This window comes from Biomphalaria glabrata, chromosome 9, assembly GCF_947242115.1.
Source record: "Biomphalaria glabrata chromosome 9, xgBioGlab47.1, whole genome shotgun sequence".
Lineage (NCBI taxonomy): Eukaryota > Metazoa > Mollusca > Gastropoda > Planorbidae > Biomphalaria > Biomphalaria glabrata.
This window is the reverse complement of record NC_074719.1, coordinates 8,857,112-8,883,111: the sequence shown is the minus strand read 5'-3', so window position 1 is coordinate 8,883,111 and position 26,000 is coordinate 8,857,112. Positions and strand designations below refer to the sequence as shown.

Genomic DNA, 26,000 nt, shown 5'->3' with positions numbered 1-26,000 from the left:
TTAATATCTTTTCTAGTTTTTGATATCTAAACAGGACAGACAGAGGGACAAACTAATAGCGGCTATTCCCTTTTCCTCTAAAAAGTATAAATAACAAGATTTTCCCTTTTAAAAAAAAAGTTGTCCACTTCGTTTTTTTAAACAATTATTTGGTAGTTTATGTTAAGCCTTGGTAATCAGCTGGAAGAAATGTGTGCCTCTCTTATGGGCCATCTCATATTATGGATTGGAAAACAGTCTGTCGTATGCACATTCAAGCAGCAAACAGCTAGACGTACAGCATTGAATGACACAATTTATTTAACAAACTCTAAATTAGTTTCGTATTTATTGGTTGTGTTTTTTATAGCGTATCTGTCATCCTATAACATCGAAGGTGCGCTGTGATCCAATATCTTTATTAGACACGAGCAGAGGCTTATCTGAACGAAGGTTTCCGTACTTCTCTAAGCTACTCAAACACAATTTAACTAAAGTAGGTGTCAAGGTTTTACGGGGTTTTTTTTTCTGGGGGATGATATAATGAACCGGGTTCCCCACCTCAACAGGCTAATGCAGTAATCAACGATCAACATTAAACCAAATCACATAATAACTGAACAGCGAATAAATGGTCAACAATCGTTAAATAATAACAATATTTAATCCTAAGGCTAAATACAAATAAACAATATTCCGAACATATACAAATCATGGGTAATTAAATAAGGCATTGTTCATTCCATAAATAAACAAACATCACACAAGCACACTCAATTTCGACCATACGGCTACGTAGCTTCAAATACTACAATACGGATCAAGAATAAGTCAAGGCTCCAGTGGCGAGCTCAAAATTACACTCTTCATCATAGTCCCCAAGCCTAACACCCTGAAACGGAATAACTTAGATTTAGGGAAGCCGCTAAAAATCATAAAACTTCATTAGCAACACCCGCACCAAAATATCAACCTGATTATAGGAAGTGGGGTAATATTAGATACTTTACTTCAAAGAGTTATAAAACCCATAATTGGTAAATTTTTAGCAACTGCTAATGTACAATTGATTCAGTATATATAAAAAAAGCACTTTATATACTTTCAGACGACATGCCGTTTTATTAACAACACCTCAATGTGAACTTCTCAATCATCAAGAGTCTTAGACAGTCGTTATTTTAGACTAGATTTAAGTAGAGTCTAGACCTAGATCTAGTAGGCCTATTACTATAAAAATTTTATACTTGAACTTGGCTTAGCTTGGCTACCTATGAAGGGGGCTCAAGGATTTCGATACTTGGCTACCTATGAAGGGGGCTCAAGGTTCGAAATCCGAATCGAGCAGAGTTGTGTTTATTGAGCGCCTAAAGGCAGCACGGAAAACCTTCTCCTAGATACACTCCCCCCACTCGTCCACAAATGAAATTGGGCCATAGCGCTCTGAGCATGTTATAAGCATGAAAGTTGTTCTATATAAAAGCTAAAATTTCATATATTTATTTTTTTTATAGCAAAATTAAAACAAATTTTCGTAAAATTAGTTTCAGAAATGACTTTTGTAATAATTCCTCAATTGGGAGTGTAAAAAAAATGAAATGCCAATGAATACAACAGTATAAATGTGAATTGAAAGGTATTATATAAATTAGTTACCGTATTTTTCTGATTTGTAATTACATATTTCATTTACATATATGTGGCCCTCCCATTCCCATTGTTTTAATGCGTCCCTCGATGGGAAAAGGTTGCCCACCCCTGACCTAGATCAAGATATTCTAGATCAGGGGTTCTTAACCTGTGGGTAGCGACCCCTTTGGGGGTCGAATGACCATTTTCCAGGGGTCGTCTAAGACCATCGGAAATTGTGTTTTTTTCGTCAATTTTTCATCGAAATATTTTTTTTGGTTATTTCCTACGTGCTGTATCAAATACATTTGTACCATAGATGGTCTACAATTACAATCTAAGGTATAAAGTAAAGGGCAGATTAGGACATTTCAGATACCTCATTAAACGATTGTGAAGCGTCAATTAAACGAAATAAAAATTGGGGTAGACATAGTTTAAAACACGAACTTTTTACCAGACGATACAGAGGGCACTTTCAGTGAGTGTAACATCATTGCTTGAAGGTAGCCTTTTTTTTTCCTTTGGTAGTTACTTCTTTTTTCAAACGCATTGAATAACTCCATTGCGGAATCAAACATTATTTCAATGGTGAAGATTTGAGCTAGTCTTGAAACTAGTAATAAGAACTACTAATACATAATTGTTTTCTAGTCCATGTTATTGAAGGTAATTTACGGAGCATCACATAAATATGGATCTTGAACAAAAGAATGTTCGAAAAGTAAGTATATAATGACGATTTTTTTGCGGTATGGTTTTATGAAGTCAGAGCTAACAGAGACGTCTAAGCTTTTGCAATAAGGACATCCAGTCGTTTTAAAGCTCACGGAGTCAAAAAAAAAACTAAATTCATAATCAAATCGGTCGTTATCATTTCTTGATTGGTTTCTCTCTGAATTGACAGAGCTTTGAAATCTCACACCATTGACAAGAAGTTGAAATTACCAGCGGTCTAGACATGTTCGAGTTATGAATGGAGCTGAATTCGTTGCTAAATTTAGTGCAATTTTCTTATCTAATGACACTTTTCCCATTGAGAATAATTCTTCTGATATTATCGATCAGGTAATTCAGGCTATGATATCTTCTCCGCTGCCATTATTTAGCATCCAGCTTGATTCTTCTTCTTATTCTTCGTTCTCATTGTTATGTTGGAGTGTTCAGATGAGTAGACCAATACATGAGATGAACTGCGCAGTGGTTTCCAAATCAATGAGCTCTCCATATAGTTTCCTTTCTATTGGGGTAATTTGGGGCCAATGTCTTATACGGGCCTCTTGGTATAGAGAGCAGTTTTGGAGGACGTGGTCTGCATTCTCTGGTCATACTCCACATGGGCAGATTTCACTGGTTCCAATTTTGAGCTTCCGGTACATGTTTTGTCGCATTCTGTTGTGTCCGGTCCTGAGTTGAAAGATTAGACGTTGGTCTTGTCGGGATAGCTTATAGTAAGCGTCATCTTTCTTGTGATTTGGATGAGAGCTCGTTCATTTCTCCTTTATTTTATTTACAATTAATTTCTTAAATTCTTCTGGATAGAGTGCAGAGTTTATTAGTTAGCTAGTTCTCCCACTCTTGGCGAGTGTGTCAGCCTTCTCATTTTCTTCTAGTTCTATATGAGCTGGTATCCATTGAATTACAGTTTTTTTTTGCTGTTGTTGTTGAGCTTTGTAAGTGCTGTTCTGAGGTTTTTAATATATGAGTAATCAGAGTTTTGCAGGCTTTGGAGGGTTGTTTTTGCATCGGTAAAAAGACAATCTGACTGTGAGGGGAACTTGGATGATTTGCTAGCATGGTAGCAGCTAGTGCTTGATGAATTCAAAGACGTTGCAGTTGTTAACAATTATTGGTTTACGTGATTTACAAGACAAGTCTCTATTTAACAAAACTCTTGAAACAACCTCTACAGCACGTTATATATTTAATAAAGTCGGTTTATGTTTGGGACAATATAAGATTTCTTTTAAAAATTTTGTGGTATCTACACAGATGGTGCTTCAAGTATGCTTGGATGTCGGTTTTGATTTCAACGTCTGGTTCTGAATAAGTCACCAAAAGTCATTGAAACTTACTGTAGGATTCATGGATATGCATTAGCAAAGAAGACACTGCCACCAGCATTACATCATTAGCGATGCAGCTAAAAATTATTTATTTTCAATGTTAGTTCCACAATTCTGAATTTGCTGACATCTTCCGTTCTATCTGAGATTGTTTTGTGCCTTCTTCTTCCATTTTGAACAACATATCATTGCGAAACAGTTTTCTAGTTATCAAGTCTAAATTCAGAAATAAACTGAATAATAGACTGATGCTGAAGATTTTATTCGTTGTGATCTTGCAAAGTCTGTCCTTAGAATTCCTGAACTGGTAAATCAGAAACACTCTCAACATTCGTAATGACATTGGCTTGTTTGAGAGTGCTGTTACAACAATATTTTTTTAGCAATGTAGTTTACTATATCAAAGACTGTAGTCTAACGTTTTCCAAGCTTAGTCATACATTTCAAATTGTGACTTAATTATGCAACATAAATATAATACACATGCAATAGAAAAATAAATAATGAAAGTCATAAGTCATTTTTTTTTTAGTATTTTAAGCACATTTTTTAATATAATGACATAAAGCTTAAATAAATCATAAATTTCAAATTTGATCATGATTTTATAACGTTAGCAAAATCACATTTAGGGCCTACTTAGGCCTAAGGTCGAAGCAAATTTTATGGTTGGGGGTCGCCGCCTAGTGGAGAATCGTATTAGGGGTCGCCGAGCTAAAAAGGTTGAGAACCGCTGTTCTAGACAATCAGCTTCATTTGAGCTTGATCATGAAATGATCATGATTAATCGGCCTTCCTGACTTGTTAACTTTGTCTTAACTTCTTTACTAGTGAAAGGAAGTCCAAGTGCTTGGATCACAGATCCTTCTTTAAAAATCTACTACTTTATCCTTACTAACGAATTTAATCTAGTTTATATTCTATATTTTCATCTTATATTATAAAGTAGAATGTGAGGTCTATTCCTAGGTCTAGGTCTAAAACTCTTATTGAACTCTAAGATGATAAAACTTCTTTTCGCAAAGATAGTTTTGTGCTTTAACACATAAACATACTAATTATTGTCCATTCATTTGATATTTTAATCAATTTAACATTCAAATTTGTTTTTCTAAAGCATTTTTAATACATTCGTTCGCTGTTCGCTAAAGTTGTGTAGCCGTGTTGAGATAGGCCTATATTCATTCATGAAAAAAGGTCACGCATGCGCAACACAGAAAGAACTCTATAAAAGCCAATTTTTAACTCTAGATTAGTGTAGATTTAGATCTATGTCTACCTCAAGATCTACTTTATACTTTAACACAAGAACATACAAAATTAAGTCTATTCATCTCAAATTTTAATCAAATACATGTAGGCCTACAAGCAAATGTTTTAATTTGAAAAAATGGATTTAAGCCTATTTGCTATTTTTATTTGATAGCTTCATTCACACTATTACATTGACACTTTCGCTTTACTTATTACATTATTATTTCGTTTAATTGTGACTATATCGACAGTAATGCACAAATAAAGATGTGGATAACATATGTCTAGTATTATATAATAGATCTAGCTCTAGAATCTGTATGATGTGTTTCTAGTATTCCAGATCAGGGGTGGGCAACCGTTTTGTATCAAGGGCAGCATTTAAAAAAAAAAATTTGGAATGGCGGGCCGCATATATAATATATATATATATATATATGTATATATATATATATATTTATATATATACACACACAACTTAGAAAGATAACGCAAGCTAACTTTGTAGAATGCCTTTTAATTTATATATACACTGTATTATATTCACGTTTCTTTTTTTTTCCACACACCACCTTGAGGAATTACAACAAGAGTTCGCAATTTTTTAAACTAATTTACAATTTTTTTTTTAAATTACTGTTGTCTTTTATATCATACTATCCCCATAAATATACAGTTGTACTGAATGTGCAGTATTTTAGTTTTTACACTTGTGCATAATGATCCGGAAATGTGGAACTAGCTTACTAGTTTTTACCCTTGTGACTGCTGTCAAATTACAGTCAGTCAACGTCGATCATTGACTATACTTTCTTAGTTTAAACAAAAAAATGCTTGTTCACTCATTGAGACAATATATGTTCCGCAAATTTAATGTCGGGACGAGCGAAACCTGCCCTTGTGGAGAAACTCCGGAGAATGCTGACCATGTTCTTAAACTATGCATACTAAATCAAGGAGACCCGAACAAGACTCTGGCCACAAAACCCTCCTATAGAACAAAAACTATTCGGAGAACTGCCTGATCTGGAAACGACTGCGCAGTTCATCTCAGATACAAGATTACTGATCTGAACCCTGCAACATGTAAAATGAGAACGAAGAAGTAGAACAGATGTATATGTACCCAAATAGTGTGAAGAGCAGAAAAGTTTTTTTAAGTGTGGAAATACAGCTTCTGGCACCCATAAGACTCCAGTGGAAGTACTGACTGGAACTTATCTTTGTTTAAAAGTATGTCCTCTGGAGCTGAATAAGCTTCTGCGCTAAATGGTGAGCCAAGGGTATTGAAAACTGGTTCTTGACGTCTTAAAATTTGCTTTTATAAATTGCACAATTAATAATAAGTGTTGTACTTTTAATCAGTTCACTAGAAATAGTTTCACCTTTCAGAAAAGGAAAACAACAAAATATGCTTTCTTTAGCTTGCTTGTAGAAATTGGAAAGCTTTGTTTCAAAAGATTTAACATTTCTAATGCAAACAATCCATTGCAATAGCAATTATGTAAAACATGAAATCTGTCATTAGAAATATTGGGGTGACACAGAAAACATTTACCATGTTTGGGTATAGTTGCAAGGCAGTGAGTTTTTAATTCAGTTTTCAGTGTGAAGCAAGCCAAGGTTAATGTGACCTTCCTGCTTGAAGCTTACTGCTTAAGGAGCCAGTTACTCACCTTCGACCCTTCTGCTGTTAATGAAAACAGTTCTACTGACTCAATATTTGATCCACACATGAAACATCAACAATTATAGGAGCAATAAGCTCTTTGCGAAAACTTTAACAATGATACACATTAGGCAAATTAATAAATATTTAATGTTTGAAGGACTACTTCATAAAACAACAAGTTCCTATATGAAATATAATATCATTTGTATGGATATTAAGCCTGAAAAGAACAATCAACAACATTTCCAGCAATGATTATTAATTAATTTTTATTTTAATTGGTTTAAATTTGAATTTTGTCAATAAGAATGATAGATCTCTATAACTTAATATATAGCTTCAAATTACTTTTTCACTTCTCAGCTCACTACAGTTAGTAATTACTTTTTTAAAATGTTGATGAATTTGCAAAAACTTTAAGTTAAGCAGGGGGTCTACCAAAAACTAGAAAACATGACAGGGGGTCTACGAGACAAAAAAGTTTGGAAAACGCTGATTTCAATGTTTTTTTCACCAGTATGAACAATTAGGTGTTGTTTCAAATTACTAGACTTCAAAAATCCTTTCTGACATATTTGACATTTAAATGGCTGTTCACCAGTATGAATCAATTGGTGTTGTTTCAAATAACTAGACGATGAAAATCCTTTCTGACATATTTGACATTTAAATGGTTGTTCACCAGTATGAACTGGTTGGTGTTCTTTCAAATAACTATACCTAGAAAATCCTTTCTGACATATTTGACATTTAAATGGTTTTTCGCTAGTATGAACAAGTTGGTGTTGTTTCAAATGACTAGACCTAGAAAATCCTTTCTGACATATTTGACATTTAAATGGTTTTTCACCAGTATGAACAAGTTGGTGTTGTTTCAAAGATGAATAAGAAGATAATCCTTTTCCACATGTGTCACATTTAAATGGTTGTTCACCAGTATGAATCAGTTGGTGTTTTTTCAAATGAGTAGAGTAAGAAAATCCTTTCTGACATATTTGACATTTAAATGGTCTTTCACCAGTATGAATAAATTGGTGTTGTTTCAAATTACTAGACGATGAAAATCCTTTTTGACATATTTGACATTTAAATGGTTTTTCACCAGTATGAACCTGCTGGTGTTCTTTCAGGTGAGCAGAGGTAGAAAAACCTTTCTGACATATTTGACATTTAAATGGTTTTTCACCAGTATGAGTTAGTTGGTGTTGTTTCAACTGAGTAGAGTTAGAAAAGCCTTTCCGACATATTTGACATTTAAATGTTTTTTCACGAGTATGAATTAGTTGGTGTTGTTTCAAATGAGTAGAGTTAGAAAATACTTTCTGACATATTGGACATTTAAATGTTTTTTCACCAGTATGAACAAGTTGGTGTTTTTTCAAATAATCAGAATGAGTAAATCCTTTCTGACATATTTGACATTTGAATAGTTTTTCACTAGTATGAACTAGTAGGTGTTTTTTCATAGATGAAAAATTAGATAATCCTTTTCCACATGTGTCACATTTAAATGGTTTTTCACCAGTATGAACTAGCTGGTGTTGTTTCAAAGATGAAAAATAAGATAATCCTTTTCCACAAGTGTCACATTTAAATGGTTGTTCACCAGTATGAATCAGTAGGTGTTGTTTCAAATAACTAGATGAAGAAAAACCTTTGTGACATATTTGACATTTATTTGGTTTTTCACCAGTATGAATCAACTCATGATTTTGTAATATTTTAGAGCTAGAAAACCTTTTTTGACAAATTTGGCAAGTGAAAAGTTTATTTATTTGATGATTATCAGTGCAAGTAGATTTCTTGATCTTATCTGAAATAATTTCATTGGATAGGCTTGGTTCCATATGATTATGCATTGCATTTAGAAATACATTTGTTGAAGTCATTTCTTCTTCTTGCCTCATGTTTTTTATCTATTGGAAAAAAAATTAATAATAAAATTTGAATATGCAAAATTTAACATTATATTAGTTTTAAAGAAAACAGCCACTTATACACAGAATGGGTAAAAGCTGTTTAAACCTTCTTTTTAAACAGCCATTAATTAGAAGGAGAATACTGATTTTGCAGACTGCAATTCCAGACTAAAAGCCGTAATCACAATTTTTTGAAGCAGATAAAAAAATTGTGAGCACCCAAGTGTGAATCTTAAGATTATTCATGATATGTTTATAGAAACAAAATCATTACCTAGATTTAAATTTACCCTCTGTTATGGGTGTCTAGTCAGATAAAACTTCTGAGTAGTATTATTGCAGATGAGTTAACAAAAAGGACTGAAAGAAGATGAAAGGAAATCCACAAGTAATTTTTTTTTTTTGGTGCTTTATTTATTTATTTTTTTTGCATGTTTCAGAAGTTCCTTATCACAAGAAAGATGACCCTTATTTTAAGCTATCTCTACATGTAGGTACACAGAAAAGATTTATGTAGATTTAGCTACTTTGTGTTTGTTTTTTTATTTCTAAATTCATACAAACAGTTCAGGGGCAGACTGGGTATCAAAATCGGCCTGGGCATTACCATATAAGCCAGCCCACAAAAGGCATGTCAAAACATGGGCGTAGCCAGGATTTTTTCAGTGTCGGGGGTGGGATTTTTTTATACCTTCTGTGCATGTGTATGTAATTAATCTTCATTACATTCTGACCTTTCATTCTTTCAAACGTTTTTTTCTACCCTAGAATACTCTCTTCCTTTAATTAGTGGAAAGACAGCCAATGACAGCTAGGGGGCTGGGGGAGCTCTGTGAGCTCCTCATCCTATCATTATTTCTGTTATTTTAAGCTTTAAAAAAAATATTCTGAGGTATCTACAGTGCAATTAGCCAGCTACTCTTCCACTAAAGAATTTAAAAAACAAATCTGCTATTCACTGCACTCAATAAATGGAGTCCATCGACTGGTAGAAAATGGTAACTATAATTTCATGTGTCAATCTAGTCATACTTGTTAATCTGTGACTTAAAATATGCTAAGTCATTGGTTTTCCTGACTGACTCAGGCAACCCATTTCATTAAAAGATAAGAGTATGCAAAACAGACACTTAATTAATGTGAAAAGCTATTATTTCGTCCTAGTACTTACTATATCAAAAACGCAAATTGTATAAGAATATATCATGTCCCATTATTTAAAACATATATATAAACCTCCTTTCATTAAATATCGAATGTGACAGTTCTATATAAATTATTATAATTATTATAAGAATTTCCATCATCAATGATTTCATACTAAGTATAAGTTTGCATTAATTATAATTATTTAGATCTAGATTTTTTTATTTTTTTTATTAAATAATATTTTTTGTGTAAGTCTTAAGTGTAGCATTTTTATAACTATGTTATTAAAATAAACAAAAAGAAAACTTAGTTTGTCTTTACAAATTGCAGAAAGTAGAACTCTATACCCATATTGCGCTGTGAATAAGTTGTGTAGTTAGCTATTTCGCGGCTGTGTGTGTGTTAAAGTTGATTTCTATCAAATATTGTTAAAAATCTCTTTGTCACCCATATTTTCTTTGCTGTTTCCTAACTTATCCTTTCTCATCCCTCTTTTTCATTAACTGTCAACGGAACCATCAAAAGACAGGGGAGGGAAGGATAAAAAACAAATGGGTGTGCCATCAAACGTCCATGCCGACCAGTAAAATGATTAGGCTAAATACAACCTCGAAAACATGAAAGCATGTTGAAGTCCATGCTGCTTGTGCATAGCAAAAAGTACGATCTAATGTTTTGCAAATGATAATATGTACAGTGTATAGTGTAAATTGATATTCTTGTTGAATTTAAAACAAAATTAATTGTAATAATAATTTTAAAAAAAAACAAAAGAAAATGTGTTTGGCCATCTGTGTCTTGCTGCTGTCAGTTTTTTTTTAAGTTGTCTGCATTGAAAAACATTTTTTTTTCTTTGGTCATGACTTCACCGGCCCACAGGACATTTTCCTGTTTGCCCAGATAGCCAGTCCAACCCTGATATTGTTATTTATTATGTGTTATTTTTGTTTCTAAATTCATATATACAGTTTAGTTTTGTGTTTTTTTTATTCTTATATATACAGTCAAGTTATTTTGTGTTTTTTTGTTTCTAAATTCATGTATACAGTTGTTATTTTGTGGGGTTTTGTTTTAATTCATACATACTATTTAGTTACTTTGTGGGGTTTATATTTTTCTAAATTCAATCCATACATTTTAGTTATTTGGTGCTAGAAGTTTTGATAATTAATAAAAAAAAAGAATGTATAATAAAACCTTTTTGACATTTTTGAGGTTTTTGCTTGTCAACACAATTTAGGTCATGTCATGCCCATTATCCCTCAAGGGTTACTTACCCTTTATAGCTCAAGTGCTAAACTAAGTTATAAAAAATAATGTCCATTCACAATTCAAATAATAAAACTTTACATAATTTACAAAAATAATAATAGTACTAATTTTAGCCTTTAAATAGCGTTACTTTCATGCTTATAGCATGCTCAGAGTGCTATGGTCCAATCTCATATCTGAATCAGTGGACGCTCAGTAAATACAACTCAAACCTCAAGCCCCCTTCCTAGTTGTAAATAATTATACATTTACAATTGCTTTGCCCAATTTCAAATTTTAGTAGTCAACTACACCTCTCAGATAAAGCCCAGTATTTTCCAAGGGTCAAGATTATGATAATAATCAAACAGTGTTTTTAAGAAGTCTGCTTCAAAATAATTCCCTCTAGCATCCTGGTATCTGGGGCAGTCAGGAAAATATGTTCCATTGTGAGATAAGAGTAACAGTACTCACACAGTGGGGGCTCTTCTCTCTTTAACACAAAGGAGTGTGTGATGTATGTGTGGCCAATCCTAAGTCTAGACACAGTCATGCTTCCACACCTTGTAGTACCCTTAGACTAACCTCTTCCAAAAAATCCATAAAAGAGTGGACCAGAGCATACTGAAGCATGGCATGCTAGCATTGAAACATGCAGCACAGAGTTAATAGTAATTTTGTTCAGTTAAAAAAAAAGAAAGCAATTAAAAAAAAAACTTTTAAGCTAACTTTTATAGATGACTTCATTGTTATAAATTAAAGGGAATTTCTTTAAATTAAAGGGTCACCTTTTGTGGTGAAATAGTTACTATTTGTTTATGTTTGTGTAACGTCGTGAGAATGTGTTCACAACATTGATCTAGTGTGCTACTGTCCAAGTCTCTTTCGTCAGTTCATGTGTCGTTCTAGTTTAATAAAGCCTTGTTTTAGGTTACTCTTCAGTGTTCCTTTATTTCTTATTACAATTTATTAAACTAGAAATTTTCAATTCCATGGATCTATGTGCCTCACGTATCTTTTTTTGATTTTCGTTCAACACTATTCTCAGTCTGTAAGTAAAAGTAGTAATACAAATGGAACGTCTATTTAGGCCAAAAGAGCTGGACATAGAGCCTAGCTCGCCTTCGGCTGCCGAGAAGTGGCTGCACTGGCTCAGAACATTTGAGAATTTCATCTCCTCAGTCTCTCACTGCGAGATTGACAAAAAGAAATTACTGGAAAACTACGTTTCTTCGAGCGTATTTCAGTACATAAGTGAGTGTACCACGTTCGATGAATCAATCAAAGTTCTACAAAATGTCTACGTGAAGCCTAAAAGCGAAATTTTTGCACGGCACATGATAACTCTTTGTCGACAAGAGAACGGACAAACCGTTGACTCCTTCCTACTTAAGCTTAAAAGTATGGCCAAAGACTGTGACTTCAAAGCTGTCACAGCTGAAGAACACAGAGATATCTTCGTAAGAGACGCCTTCATTACTGGACTGGCTTCAAACAGCATAAGGCTGCGACTCTTAGAGAAATCTACTCTAACTCTACAGTGCGCCTATGAAGAGGCAAGACAACTTGAATATGCCCATAACCATGCCATGGCGTATAACATCCACTCTGAAACTCCCTGTGGAGCTAGCGCCGACGAGGAGAGCCTTTCTCCAACGACAAAAGTAGAACACGAGGTGAGTGCGGCGACTAGTAAAAGATGTTTCTTTTGTGGAAACAGCCCACATCAACGCTTTAGATGTCCGGCCCGTGACGCTACATGCAACCTGTGCGGTAAGAGGGGCCATTTCCAGAAAGTCTGTAGATCGACCAGACAGACACTCAAATCTATAACCTCAGCCATAGTGAAAGCAGATGATGAGACGTCTCGGACAACAACCGTTGGATCTTCCTGGGCATCGACACCAGCGTCCGGTCTTACTAAATCTACTATTTCAATACTCGTCAATGGAGTACCATTGAAGGCTCTCGTAGATACGGGGAGCAGTGAAAACTATATATCTTCTTCAATTGCTAAAAGGTACAAATGGAAACTAGAAACGTCCAGAAACAGAATCTACATGGCCTCTACACATCTTTCTCGCACTACTCACGGCCATATTTTCGCTAAAATAAAGTACAAAGATGAACAATATGAAAGTGTTAAGCTCTCACTACTAGATGGACTAGTATCTGATGTAATCTTAGGGCTAGATTTCATCAGCCAGCACGAAAAACTGATGATCCCATTTGAAGGAAAATGAAGCACTCTCCAGGTCTGTACGCTGAAAGCTGCACGAGTTGAAGCCCCTCGCCTCTTCGCTAATCTGGCTCCTAACTGCCATCCCATAGCCACTAAATCTAGAAAATATTCTATGCCTAACTCCAAATTCATTCAAACTGAAATCAAGAGACTTCTATCTGACAAAATTATTGAGCCTTCCACGTCCCCGTGGCGAGCCCAGATAATTGTAACAACGAATGAAAGGCACAAAAAGAGAATGGTTATCGACTATAGCCAAACCATCAATCGATTCACTTACCTCGACGCGTATCCCGTGCCAAAAGTTGATGAACTGGTGCAGGAAATATCTAAATACTCAATGTACAGTACATTTGACCTCAAAAGCGCTTACCACCAGATACCTATCAGGGATGATGAAAAGCAGTACACGGCGTTCGAGGCTGGCGGAAAGCTTTATCAGTTTTGCCGCATTCCTTTTGGAGTGACAAACGGAGTCGCCGCATTTCAAAGGACGATCAACACAATAATTGAGGAGGCAGGGCTACAGGACACGTTCGCTTACATGGATAACGTTACCATCTGCGGACTTGACTCCATTAGCCACGACCAGAATCTACAGAGATTTCTCAATGCCGCTAAAAAGTACGGTATCACCTTCAACAATGATAAAAGTGCTATTGCGACTAATAAAGTATGCCTCCTAGGCTACGAAATCTCACAAGGGCAATTAAGACCAGACCCCGAAAGATTTCAAGCATTGAGAAACCTACCTCCACCACAAGACATGAAATCACAAAAGCGGGTGATTGGACTACTGTCCTATTATTCTCAATGGATCCCAAATTTCTCCAACAAGATCCATTTATTGGTGAACAACAAAGCCTTTCCTCCCCCTGAACAAGTACAACAAGCTTTTAAACAGCTAAAACACGAACTTGAAAACGCTGCTGTGTCAACGATAGACTACAATCGACCACTAACAGTCGAAACAGATGCCTCTGACATCGCGATTGCCGCCACTCTTAATCAAAACGGCCGTCCTGTCGCCTTCTTTTCAAGAACACTCACTAATAGTGAACGCAGACACTCAGCAGTGGAAAAGGAAGCATACGCTATCGTAGAAGCCCAGAGAAAATGGCAACATTACCTTATCAGTAGACCCTTCACATTGGTTACAGATCAACGCTCAGTGTCTTTTATGTTTGACCAGCAGAACAAGGGCAAGATCAAAAACGAAAAGATTCAAAGATGGCGACTGGAGCTTAGTTGTTTCCAATATGACGTCGTATATCGACCCGGGAAACTAAACGCTGCGGCGGATACCTTTTCAAGGAACCACTTTGCGTCAGCAATGACTGGAGAAGACCTCAAACTGTTACACAACAACCTCTGTCACCCAGGGGTCACGAGACTCCTCCATTTCGTTCGGACTAAGAACTTACCTTTTTCCTGCGAGGACGTCCGCAAAGTGGTAAACCAATGTAAAACTTGCGCTGAACTGAAGCCTAGATTCTTCAAACAGTTTTCAGGCACCCTCATCAAGGCTACCCAACCATTTCAGAGAGTAAGCATTGATTTTAAGGGGCCACTCCCATCTGCTACTCACAACAAATACTTATTAACAATGGTGGATGAGTACTCACGCTTCCCATTTGCCTACCCATGTCCCGATATGTCCTCATCTACTGTCATAAAGTGTTTAAATCAGCTGTTTTCCTTAGTTGGGATGCCAGAGTACGTCCATTCTGACAGAGGTACGTCCTTTATGTCGAGGGAGGTGCAATCCTTTCTGCATGAGAGGGGAATAGCTACAAGTAGAACAACAGCTTTTAATCCTTCAGGCAACGGACAAATTGAACGACTAAACAAAACTCTATGGAACGCTGTTACTTTAGCACTGAAAGACCTCGATCTCCCGATCTCAAGATGGGAGCTAGTCTTGAACCAGGCCCTATACTCGATTAGATCATTACTATCTACGGCAGCAAATGAAACTCCACATGATAGAGTTTTCCGGTTCAACCGGAAATCCTCCTTCGGGATATCTATCCCCACTTGGCTATCTAGCCCAGGTCGAGTGTTGCTGAGAAGAGAGAACCGATCTTCAAAGTATGATCCTCTCTCGGAGGAAGTCGAATTGCTGATGTGTAACCCCCAATATGCCGTCGTACGGTTTCCCAGCGGTAAAGAGGAGACGGTCTCTCTCCCACCCCCTCCCCATCCACAACAACAAGTGAACCTTCGTTCTTCCCTCAGAGTGAGGATAATGAATATCCTCCAGAAACTCAAAACACGGAAGTACCAGCCAACACCCCTACTGTGATACAAGAAAGGAAAGAACCCCTGGTAGGCCCTGAGGACCTCCGAGCGCTTCCTCTTGAAAATACCCCACTTGACGCTCAGGAACTCACTAGTGACTCCCAAACTGTAGAACAGGATAGTCAACCCCGTTACAACTTAAGAGAGAGAAGAACCAGACCGAACTATAGGGTCTAGAGTTGTTTCCTTATTGCACTACCTATGTTCTACATAAACTGGCATTGTTTATCTCTTGCTACTGATACTAGAGTTTACTTTTCACTTACTTACATGCATGTTTACTTACTACACTATTTGTTAATACTTAAAACAGAAACTAGTAATTGTTTATAAGTCATACAACAGATATTGGTTTTTAGGTTTCTTTGTATCACCAGTAATTGTTTATAAGTCATACAACAGATACTGGTTTTTAGGTTTCTTTGTATCACCATTTATTAATGTTTACAAGAGAAATTAATATTTCGACACTGTTTATTGATCTATTGTATTACATGCACTGGCATTCTCTTTTTATTTATGCTATTGGCCTACTATATTACTATACTTGCTATTTTAATTCTAGGCGGGGTGAATGTGGTGAAATAGTTACTATTTGTTTATGTTTGTGTAACGTCGTGAGAATGTGTTCACAACATTGATCTAGTGTGCTACTGTCCAAGTCTCTTTCGTCAGTTCATGTGTCGTTCTAGTTTAATAAAGCCTTGTTTTAGGTTACTCTTCAGTGTTCCTTTATTTCTTATTACACCTTTCCAACCTTGTGATTTAGAGCTGAAGATGTTAAGGTCTTCTGTGGCTTATGGTTAACAAGAGTGTCATATAGCCAGCACAACAAACAAACTCTTTAATTTTCCCCTACTAATGTAATGTACGCATTAGATCTAGGTGAACTAAGAAGCCCCCTAAAGATTAAAAAAAAAAAACACCCTTTCACCTCACTCAATGGCAGCTCTGGGAGAGGTATGTGTCCAGTCAGTTTTAAGTTTGGCAAAATGATGGGCACTGGATAAAAGTTTCTGTCTGCCTTCTTTGACATAGCCAGTAGTCTTGATGCTAAGGACAATGGGTCATCACTTTCAGTAGTACAAGACAATTTTATCTCCTGCTTTAGAACATCTGCCTGTAAGACAAAGAAATTTTATTTATAAACAGTGATGGGAACAGACTTTGAAAAAATTTTAGGAAATTTTGCACAGCCCTGTTTTTGAACTGGCCTGTCACTGCGACTTAAAAAAAAGTTGCTAAATTTTTAAAAATTATGTAGAATCATTTTATTTAATATTTTCTTTAAATAATATTGTATTACATTATAATTACTCTGCACAAGCTTTACTGCACATATGCACAAAAATGCTTGCAAGGCACTATTGTTTGTACATATAGATGAGAGGAGAAAGCTTTTTGCAGATGCTTCATTTCTGGGTCTAGGCAGTCTCAGCAATCTATAATAGATAACTGCTTTTCTGGTAGTGTACCAACTTCTCTCGCAAACAACTATAAAGAGTTAATGCGTTTGAAAATCAAAACATGCTTGAGTTTTGGAAATACTTCAAAAGTATTAGCTACACCTCTTGTTTCTTTCACTGATTATTCAATTTCGTTCAGTAGAAACTTTTTATTAAACTTTGTACATGTAGTCCGCCAAGGAATGCTTTGCAAAGCTATTGAGAGAAAGCTGCTGAATCTCTGCTGAGTTCTTAAGCAAGACAAGCAAGAACAACCAGAGGAAGAGCAATGCTTAGAGGAGAATTTTTAGCAATAAAACTGCATATTAAGGCTTCCTAATATGACTCTTTTTCATGCTGATACAAGTTGTTTACAAGAAATGGATCTCTATAACACTTTGCTTTTTAAAGCATTAGTAATGATTAGTTATTAGTTAGATATAAATGGCGATTGGGAGTATTAGATATAGATCTTATAATAGATCTAGATGTCTACATCTAATCCTATTTGAAATCAATGAAGCCAACAGGCAACCCTAACCCGACGAAAATATAAGATATTAACAATATGTTATTATCCAGAAAATGATTTGTCTATGAACAATTTGTTGGTGAACTAATTGTCAGTGAGCCATTTGTCGTGAACCAACTGTGAGCAAATGCCTGTGAGAATATGTTCGGTGAACGAATAGTCTTGTAAATGAATTGTTGTGTGAATGAAATGTCGAGAACGATTTGTCGGTGAACAATATGTCAGTAAACAATTTGTTGTGTTCCCACTTAAAATAATCTTATAACAATAGTATTAGAACTATATATTCTCTTATTATTGAAAATGTATGACTTTGATTGATTACTATCTTTGTAAATTAACACTAAAATACAAACCAATGAAATATGAGATTAATGAAAATTAACTCATTGTGCGTCTTTCTAGATCTTATATACTAGTATGAACAGAATTAAATATTTTATTATATGTATTACCTACTATAATATACTAGAAATAAAATACCTGACGTCCCGGGATTACATTATAAGTTTGACCATGGCAGTAGTTTTCAAATGGCTGCATAGAAAAAGTTACTTCATCTCCTTCAGTCTTTTCAATTTTTACATGTGACAATTTCATGTCTTGTAGTTCACATGACTGTTTTATCAAACATATTTCATTAAGACTTTCTTTCTTCTCATGTTTTATTACATTTCCCAGGTCAAGACTGGACTCATGCTCTATATCAGCCATCTTGCTTTGGGTACTTTACTTTTTCTTTTGTCTTGATTTAGAACAAATTTAATTTTTCTGTAAATAAAGATAAACGTAAATGTAATAAATAATATTTTAAAAACAATTAAATACAGGGGCGGATTGGCGGGTATCAATGGGCCGGTCAGGTCGCAAAAAAAAATCATTATTTTTCAATGCAGTCAACTTTATAAAAAGTGATAGCAGCATGAAACAGATGCCCGAGAACTTGTAATTTATTTATTTATTTAAATAATTTTACTTGAAATTTATCAAAAACATTCTTTAAAATGTAACGCTTTACACTAAACATAATGTTTGCAAAAGCATTAGACAGTTTTTTTTGCTATCTACTAGCGTCATGGACTTCAACACTGCTTTAATGTCTTTGAGTTTGTGTTTGGCCTAGTCATTTTACTGGCTGGCATGGACGTATGATGGCACTTCCATTTGTTTTTGCTCCTTCCCGTCTTTTAATGGATCCATTAACAATGTTACTGAAAAAAAGATGAATGAGAGAGATTTTAGGAGCACTATAAACCCTGCCTCCCCCAATTTAATTGGCTCATTAGCAATGTTACTGAAAAAAGAGAGGAATGAGACAGATAAGTTAGATTAGAAACATTGATGTAATGCAGGAAAAAATAAATAGGGGAGACAATTAGGACAATATAACAAATGTTCACCAAGGTTATCAGAAGTGTCAATATAGTAATTGTCTGTGTGGTGCAAGGCACTCATCCTGAACTAGGAGGTAACAGAAACAAGAAGCGTTATAATTCAATAATAAAAAATAAGAGTGTCACTCTTTAGATTATTGAATGACATTGCTGCTTTCCTAAGAGATTCATACAAACTTATGGATGTATGTGTAAATGTAAAGAAAGGTACTTTAAACTGATAACTATTAAATAGGGTACAAAAGGAGAAAAACAATTGTGGTCCAAAGATGCGGCATTGCTCTTAAACAAACAATCATCTCTCTAAATCAGTATTAAATTCTAGCGCTTGACAAATTTGAAAAGAATAGCGTATCAAAAGCAGACCCAATATCAAAATATAGCAGTCAAAGATACTTTACAATAGCATTTGTTTTCTTACATGTCTTTGAACTTACCAAACCTCTTTCAAATTACATTGAAACAAATGAAATGGATGTTTTGAAAGCATCTAACATGGTGTGTGTAACAAAACCAAGATCAGAAAACATTTTGAAGTGGGGTAGAAAGCAAATGCAAGGAGAACAGAAAAATGGTTATATAACTCTCAATGCTCAAAAAAGCTTAAATGAAATTTAGGACCTTCTTGCCAACATTTGCAGATCAGTTCGTGTAGTACAGAGTTTGCCTTGTTGTGGTTTTGCACTGTTTTAGAAGATCTGGGCAGTGAGGATACCATTGCCAATGCATTCAGAGGCTTTGCTGGCAGTCATGTTGAATATGGATTTGTTGACTTCTGATGGGGTCAGGGGCAGACTGGCTATATGGGCAAATGCCTGGTGGGATGGGCCGGTCTGATCGCGACCAAAGAAAAAAAAAAATTCGATGCAGACAACTTTAAAACAAAAAAAATGGTCGGAAGCTAGACACAGATGCCTGAACATGCTTTTATTTATTTTTTTGTTTGAAATTTAACAAGAACATCAAAAATTTACCCTATACTCTGTAGCCTATGTATTACCATTTGCAAAACTTTACACCATACTTTTTGCTATGCATGAGCAGCATAACTTCAATATCGCTTTCATGTTTTCAAGGTTGCGTTTGGCCTAATCATTTTGCTGGTCGGAATAACGTTTGATGGCACACCCATTTGTTTTTATTCCTTCTCTCCCCTGTCTTTTGATGGTTCCACAATCAGTTAATGAAAAAGAGGGATGAGAGGGGTTAAGTTAGAAAACATTGATATAGCGCAGAAAAAAAATAGGGGCGACAATTAGCTCTTTAAAGGATACAATGGATACCAGCACATATAGAACTAGTAGAAAATGAGAAGGCTGTCGCACTCACCATGAGTGGAAAAACAAACTCACAATTAAATATTTCATCTATCCGTTAAATTAATGAAACTAAAAATAAATAAAATAAATGAGAAATGGACAAGCTGTCATTACAAGAAAGGTGATGCCTATTAAAAGCTGTCCCGACAAGATCAACGTCTTATCTTATGACTTAGGACAGGACACAACAGAATAAGACAACATGTCCTTCAAAACTGTTCTCTTTACCATGAGGCCTGCATAAGAGACTGGCCCCAAAACACCCCAATAGAAAGAAAACTATATGGAGAGCTCCCTTATTTGGAAACCACTGCGCAGTTCATCTCATATATTGGTCTAGTCATCTGAACGCTCCAACATAAAAATGAGAACGAGAAAGAAGAAGAAGCTCTTGAACAATACTTAATAAGAGTTAACTCTAACACACACACAGCCGCAAAACTGCATACCACCCAAATTATTCACAACTCAATATGGGTATAGAGTTCTTTCTGAGATTTGTACAGAAAAAGTTTTCTTTTTATTTATTTTTTTTATAACATAAATCTAAAAATACTACACTTAAAGCGATTACAAAAAAATATTATTTAATAAAAAAAAAAAAATCTACATTTAAATCATTTTTTTTTTATTTTAATTAATTACACACTTACTAGATTGACACATAAAATGCGTTGGATGTAACTATCTTTTTTTTAAGAAATTGTCTGAATTCTATAATACCAAAAATTTTCAAACTCATTAAGGCTGCTATTGTATTGTTTATAGTTTTCAGACTACATACATACAATGTACAAATAAACTACATTATGTAATCCTACACAAGCATACATCCAGTTTTCGATGTGTTAACAAAATGTATACATTTTGAAGAGAATTAGGCTATAACATGGAGGGAGAGGGGTTGAAATCATCACTTGCCTCAGATCTCATTGTCTGAAAAAAAAATTACTTAATGCCCCAGTGCAACCAATTTAAGCAAACTACAGTCACCGAATTTCCTAAGCGTAGCCAAAAGGGGTTTAGTGGTTATCCTATTCCTCCAAAACAAAAACTAAAGCAGATCTATTGTTACCCCCACACACACACCCACTGAAAAAATCCTGGCTAATCCCATGATAAGACATGCCATTCATATGTCATAATTTGTGGGCCAGTTTATATGGTAATGCCTGGGCCGATTTTGATACCCAGTCCGCCCCTGGTTAGGGTAGGCACTTCATGTAGCTCATTCATAGTGGGTTATTATATTTATATAGTGAAGACATCTCTTGTAGACTAGATCTAGAAATTAGACTCAAGGTCTAGAGAAAGTAGACTAAGATGACTTTAGAAGTCTAGTACTAGATCTAGTAGTAGTACAAGATCTAAAATGCTAGATACAGACTAGTTACACTCACTGTAAGTTACAGTATAATCTGAGTATTATTATAATATAGCCTTAGTATATAATATATATATTATATAGTATAACCGTCTAGTACTGGTATTATGGTAAAACTTTACATCGCAGGACCCTAGTTTTTCAGGTCAATTATTTGGCAGCTGTCTATCCGCACGTATGATGACGTACTGACGTGACCTCACCTGCTCGCGCGCAGAGCGTGCCCGGTCACTGCCCTCTCTCTCTCTCTCTCTCTCTCCTCTTTTAGTACGTTAAATCGTAGATCTATGTAATATAGATTTAGATTTTTTTGTACAAATTATTCTTGGAATAACTATTAATGTTTAGATGGTATTTTATGTTTTTAATTGGGGAATTTTAATTAATATATTATTAATTAATTATAGACCTACGTATCTTTGCTAAAAAATAATATTATAAATCTAATTGTGTGTTAACTGTTTTTTTTTTTTTTAAATACGTTTTGAAATTCATTTGTTTCTGCCCTCGTTTTTTTTTTTAGAGTATGTAATCTTATTTTTCTACTTTAAAAATAATTATAATTATTAAATATGCAAGCACAAAATGTGTATTTTTTATATTTTTAGGTTTGCGGAAATATAGGCACAGGATTGACGCACTGCCGTAAATCCATAACTGGATTTTTATATTACGAGTACGCTAGAAAAGGACATTTTGTTAACCATGACGAGGTTGCCGACTGTCTCCTTCTGTCTTGAAAGACAAAGGATGTAAATAATGTACTCACATGAAAAACTAGTTTGTGTTTATTTTTGAGTCCACGAACAATCGGATCCTACTAAGTAAGCCGATTCCGAAGCGGCAAAGTTAGCCACTGTTCGTATGTCTGAATGCTCCTGTTTTAGGGCTATCTAACAGGGCTGCTTTTTTGTGCATCCCCTTTTTTATGGCTTCTTTACAATTAATATTTGAGCGTTGTATGTTTTACGGTGGATTTCACAACTTGAAATAATTAAAAAAAAAAAAAACATTTGTAGAGATCTGGCAGAAATAAGACCACTGTTCAATGAAACTGGAATTTTTTTAGTTTTGGGGTAAATTTTTAGCGTGTTATTTCCACTGTGACTCCAGTGTAGGCCTACTTTCTTAAATTTTATGCTTGAGAGCCACACGTTTGAACTGAACCACAAATGTTCTTATATTTGAACATCTTCTAGTGTAGGCCTACCTTTCATCTCTTTTTTATTTTTACATATATTCGTTTATACGGTTTAGGTGCAACTGCAACTTATTTCATTTACATTAATACAGCAATCATCAGCAATGAGCCTTTGTATTGTATAGCATATGTCTCCTCTACCGGCTTTAAATATAAAAAAAAAAAACAGTTACATTTTAGTTAAAATGCCGGTAACTCCACCGTTGTCTGGTTCCAAGTCCAGAATGTGAAAGGAGGAGGGGCGAGCATATGTTAGGCTACACACTACTCTTCATAAACATCTAGCTACTATATCTGTACTTATAAGGAAACCCATTAAGTTTAATTTAATTTGAAAATAAAATAAAGAATATGTTGCACATATACGAAACCCAGTATGATTGGTTTACTTTAAAGTACAATTACATTTTATTAAATCAATAAATTAAAAAATATATAAATATAGGCCTATAACCCGTACATATATAGGATAACGGTACCATACATTTGTGACACAAACAAAAAAAAACAAATTAGAAAAAAAAAGATTAATTCATTCTCATTATTTATTTTTTATAGCCTTTTTAATATTTTTTTAAATTACATAATATAGATCCAGAGTTTTCATGTCATTAGAGAATGACTAGATCTATCACGAACTATCACATGATACTACCGACACCGTCTAGCTGGTAGTGACCTTGTGACCTGATTACCGTAGCGATAGACAGCGCGGTGCTGCCACCTGCGTAATATCCTTCAAAAGGGTCCTGCGATGTAAAGTTTTACCGGTATTATTACGTATTATATTATAAACACAAGTATAGTTTAAGTAAGTAACTAAGAGACTATGTAAAAGTAAAGTGTAACACTGTAAAATAACTACTATTTAACTAGTGACTAGTGTAAAGTAGGGTATGATGATGCTGTATATAGTATAATATAGTGTATGATCCTAGTAAGTATATAACATATATGGTACTACTATTAGTACTAGTTCTTACTAAGTAGTAAGACTGTAAGTAGATATAAATTATAAATATATATTATAATTATAGAATCTATATATTATATGCTAGATCTAGATCTTTCATTCTCATTCATTAAAATTAAGGCTAAGCAATTAATTTTTTTAAGTAAATTTAGCTAGTCAATTTAGAATAAATTACATCTAGATCAGTAGATCTAGTAGGCTCTAAGAGTCCTAGAGTAGTAGTATTAATAATAATATAAATTTAATAAATACAGATAATAGTACTTTTACTACTAGTACTAGTAACTAGATGATAGATCTAGAAATAATCTAGATCTAGTAATAACTAGTCTAGTACTTACTAGTTAAGTAGAGTGGAAGTTGAGTCTACTACAAAGTGACCTACTAAAGTTAACTTTTAACTTGAGTCTCGATCTAGACTCTAATCTGAATCTTTATGTAGTCTGTCACTCTAGACTGGCTAAATCAGGGGTTCTCAACCTGTGGGTCGCGACCCCTTCGGGGTCGATTAACGATTTGCCAGGGGTCGCCTAAGACAAGACCATCGAAAATAATAAAATATGGATTGTTATTGTCTACTCTTCTATTGCTCTGTGTGTTTGAAGAATTGTAAAAAGGGGTCGCCGAGCTTAAAAGGTTGAGAACCGCTGAGCTAGATACCAGATTTAAATAGATAGTAGATTTATCATTAATAGTTTAATAGTTTAGATACGCAGATAGATACCTTTGCCGACCACCATGTTGTTTTTTTAAGAATATTTATCTCCCTTACCTATATTGAACTTTCAATAACTTTTTTTAAAGAGAGTTTTTGTTCTTATGCTGTCAACTTATGACTTTTTAAGTGTATTTACTGAAATGGTCTAAATAAAATGTTAATAATAATTTGATGAACTTGTTTTTTTCTTTTTTTCTACTTATGAAATTATTAATTAAAAAATATATGTTAACAATTAGATCTATAATTAATATATTAACTCACCAAACAAAGCGAAATAATGATAAAATAAAAAACAAATATGCATGAATTAAATGAAATGAAACACGCATCTTTAGATACATGTTATGTTTAATTTTTATTATTTTTTGAACAAAATTATGCATAATGACTTAGTGATCTTTTTAGAGCAATGACAATAAATGATATAGATCTAGTACGGGAAACTTATTACTATAAGAAATAATACGTTTATGTTTATCTATTGATGATTAAGACTACAGTTAGATCTATACATTTCTAACGAATTTTGAGCGCTCTCTATTTTCGTAAAATCACACCACGAAGAGAAAGAATTTTATGAAGCTGACACAGATCAGTGTCCCTTTCTCTTTCGCCGTGAGGTCTTCTGAGTGGAGTCTACTGTCTACCAGAGATTGTTTGGCGTGTGTTTTATGATCAGATAGGACTAATGTCTGTGATTATAATTCTTACCACTACCTCTGGCTCCACCTCTCTTGGAGGGAGGATAGGTCAAGTGTAACTAGATCAAGAAAGTCTTTGTTAAACGTAACATAGCACCTGTTAAACTTTCATGTTTCACAATCTGAAATTTACTTTGGGTAGAGTGGGGAACAAAAGCCAATGTATAAAGAAACATACTAATATTTAGATAATTTATGCATCTTTACTTTCGGAGTTCATTAAAAAAAAAACTCCTCACCTATTACACTAGATTTGTTTAAGATGTGTAGTTGTGGGGGGGGGGGTAGCGACTCCACCTACCAACCCTTCTCTTCACATGGATCCACTAGAGCCCATGTATTACAATCCGTTACGGAGTCCAAAGCAAGTTTTTCTCTCCCGCCGTACCGTACAGGTGGCGATTTTCTCCGTTTATTCTTACGTAGCCTACCTTTAAATTCTCGCTGCGCCGGCCGTCACACGCGATCTTTGTCTTTACGGCAGAACTAGGTGTGATGTAATCACCTTCCCCTGTTCGGAGCTTCGTCGGCGCCGTGGTCGTATTAGGTCATCTACTGCTAGGATCGCTGGTATGCTCATAAAGGGAGAAGGGCAAGGTACGGTGTTTTACTTGGTCAAAATTTATCCTTCTTCGCTTTCATTGTCGGTTCGTTTCACCAACATGCAGTTAAACTGAGGTCTACATCGGATGAGACTAAGACTGAAACGTGTCGCAACATAAACGATGTCACGATCAAAACTCTCTTGGTTGTATCCTATAATGTCGGCCAGCTTCTACAGATAGTTATGTACGACAAAAACTCCCGTGGTTGTATCCTATAATGTCGGCCAGCTTCTATAGATAGTTATGTACCACAAAAACTCCTG

General features: G+C 34.8%; 1 protein-coding gene across 7 annotated transcripts; it reads right to left on the bottom strand.

Moving 5' to 3' along the window:
* Positions 1-624: 624 nt before the first annotated feature.
* Positions 625-24,490, bottom strand: LOC129928042 (zinc finger protein 235-like). 7 transcript variants are annotated; one of them, XR_008779632.1, is made up of 5 exons: positions 24,435-24,490; positions 17,923-18,210; positions 16,397-16,582; positions 14,787-14,932; positions 8,380-8,516 (listed from the first exon to the last, which is right to left on the bottom strand). XR_008779632.1 is itself a non-coding variant. In XM_056040011.1 (4 exons), exons 2-4 carry the CDS (start codon positions 18,151-18,153, stop codon positions 7,035-7,037), a joined length of 1,899 nt encoding a protein of 632 aa, XP_055895986.1. In that variant the 5' UTR covers positions 18,154-18,210; positions 24,435-24,490; the 3' UTR covers positions 625-7,034. The 7 variants fall into 7 exon arrangements, 6 of the variants coding, with proteins under 6 accessions (XP_055895986.1, XP_055895987.1, XP_055895989.1 ...); XM_056040011.1 differs by lacking the exon at positions 14,787-14,932 and having other exon boundaries at positions 625-8,516; XM_056040012.1 differs by lacking the exons at positions 14,787-14,932; positions 24,435-24,490 and adding an exon at positions 24,052-24,203 and having other exon boundaries at positions 625-8,516.
* Between the last annotated feature and the right edge of the window lie 1,510 nt (positions 24,491-26,000).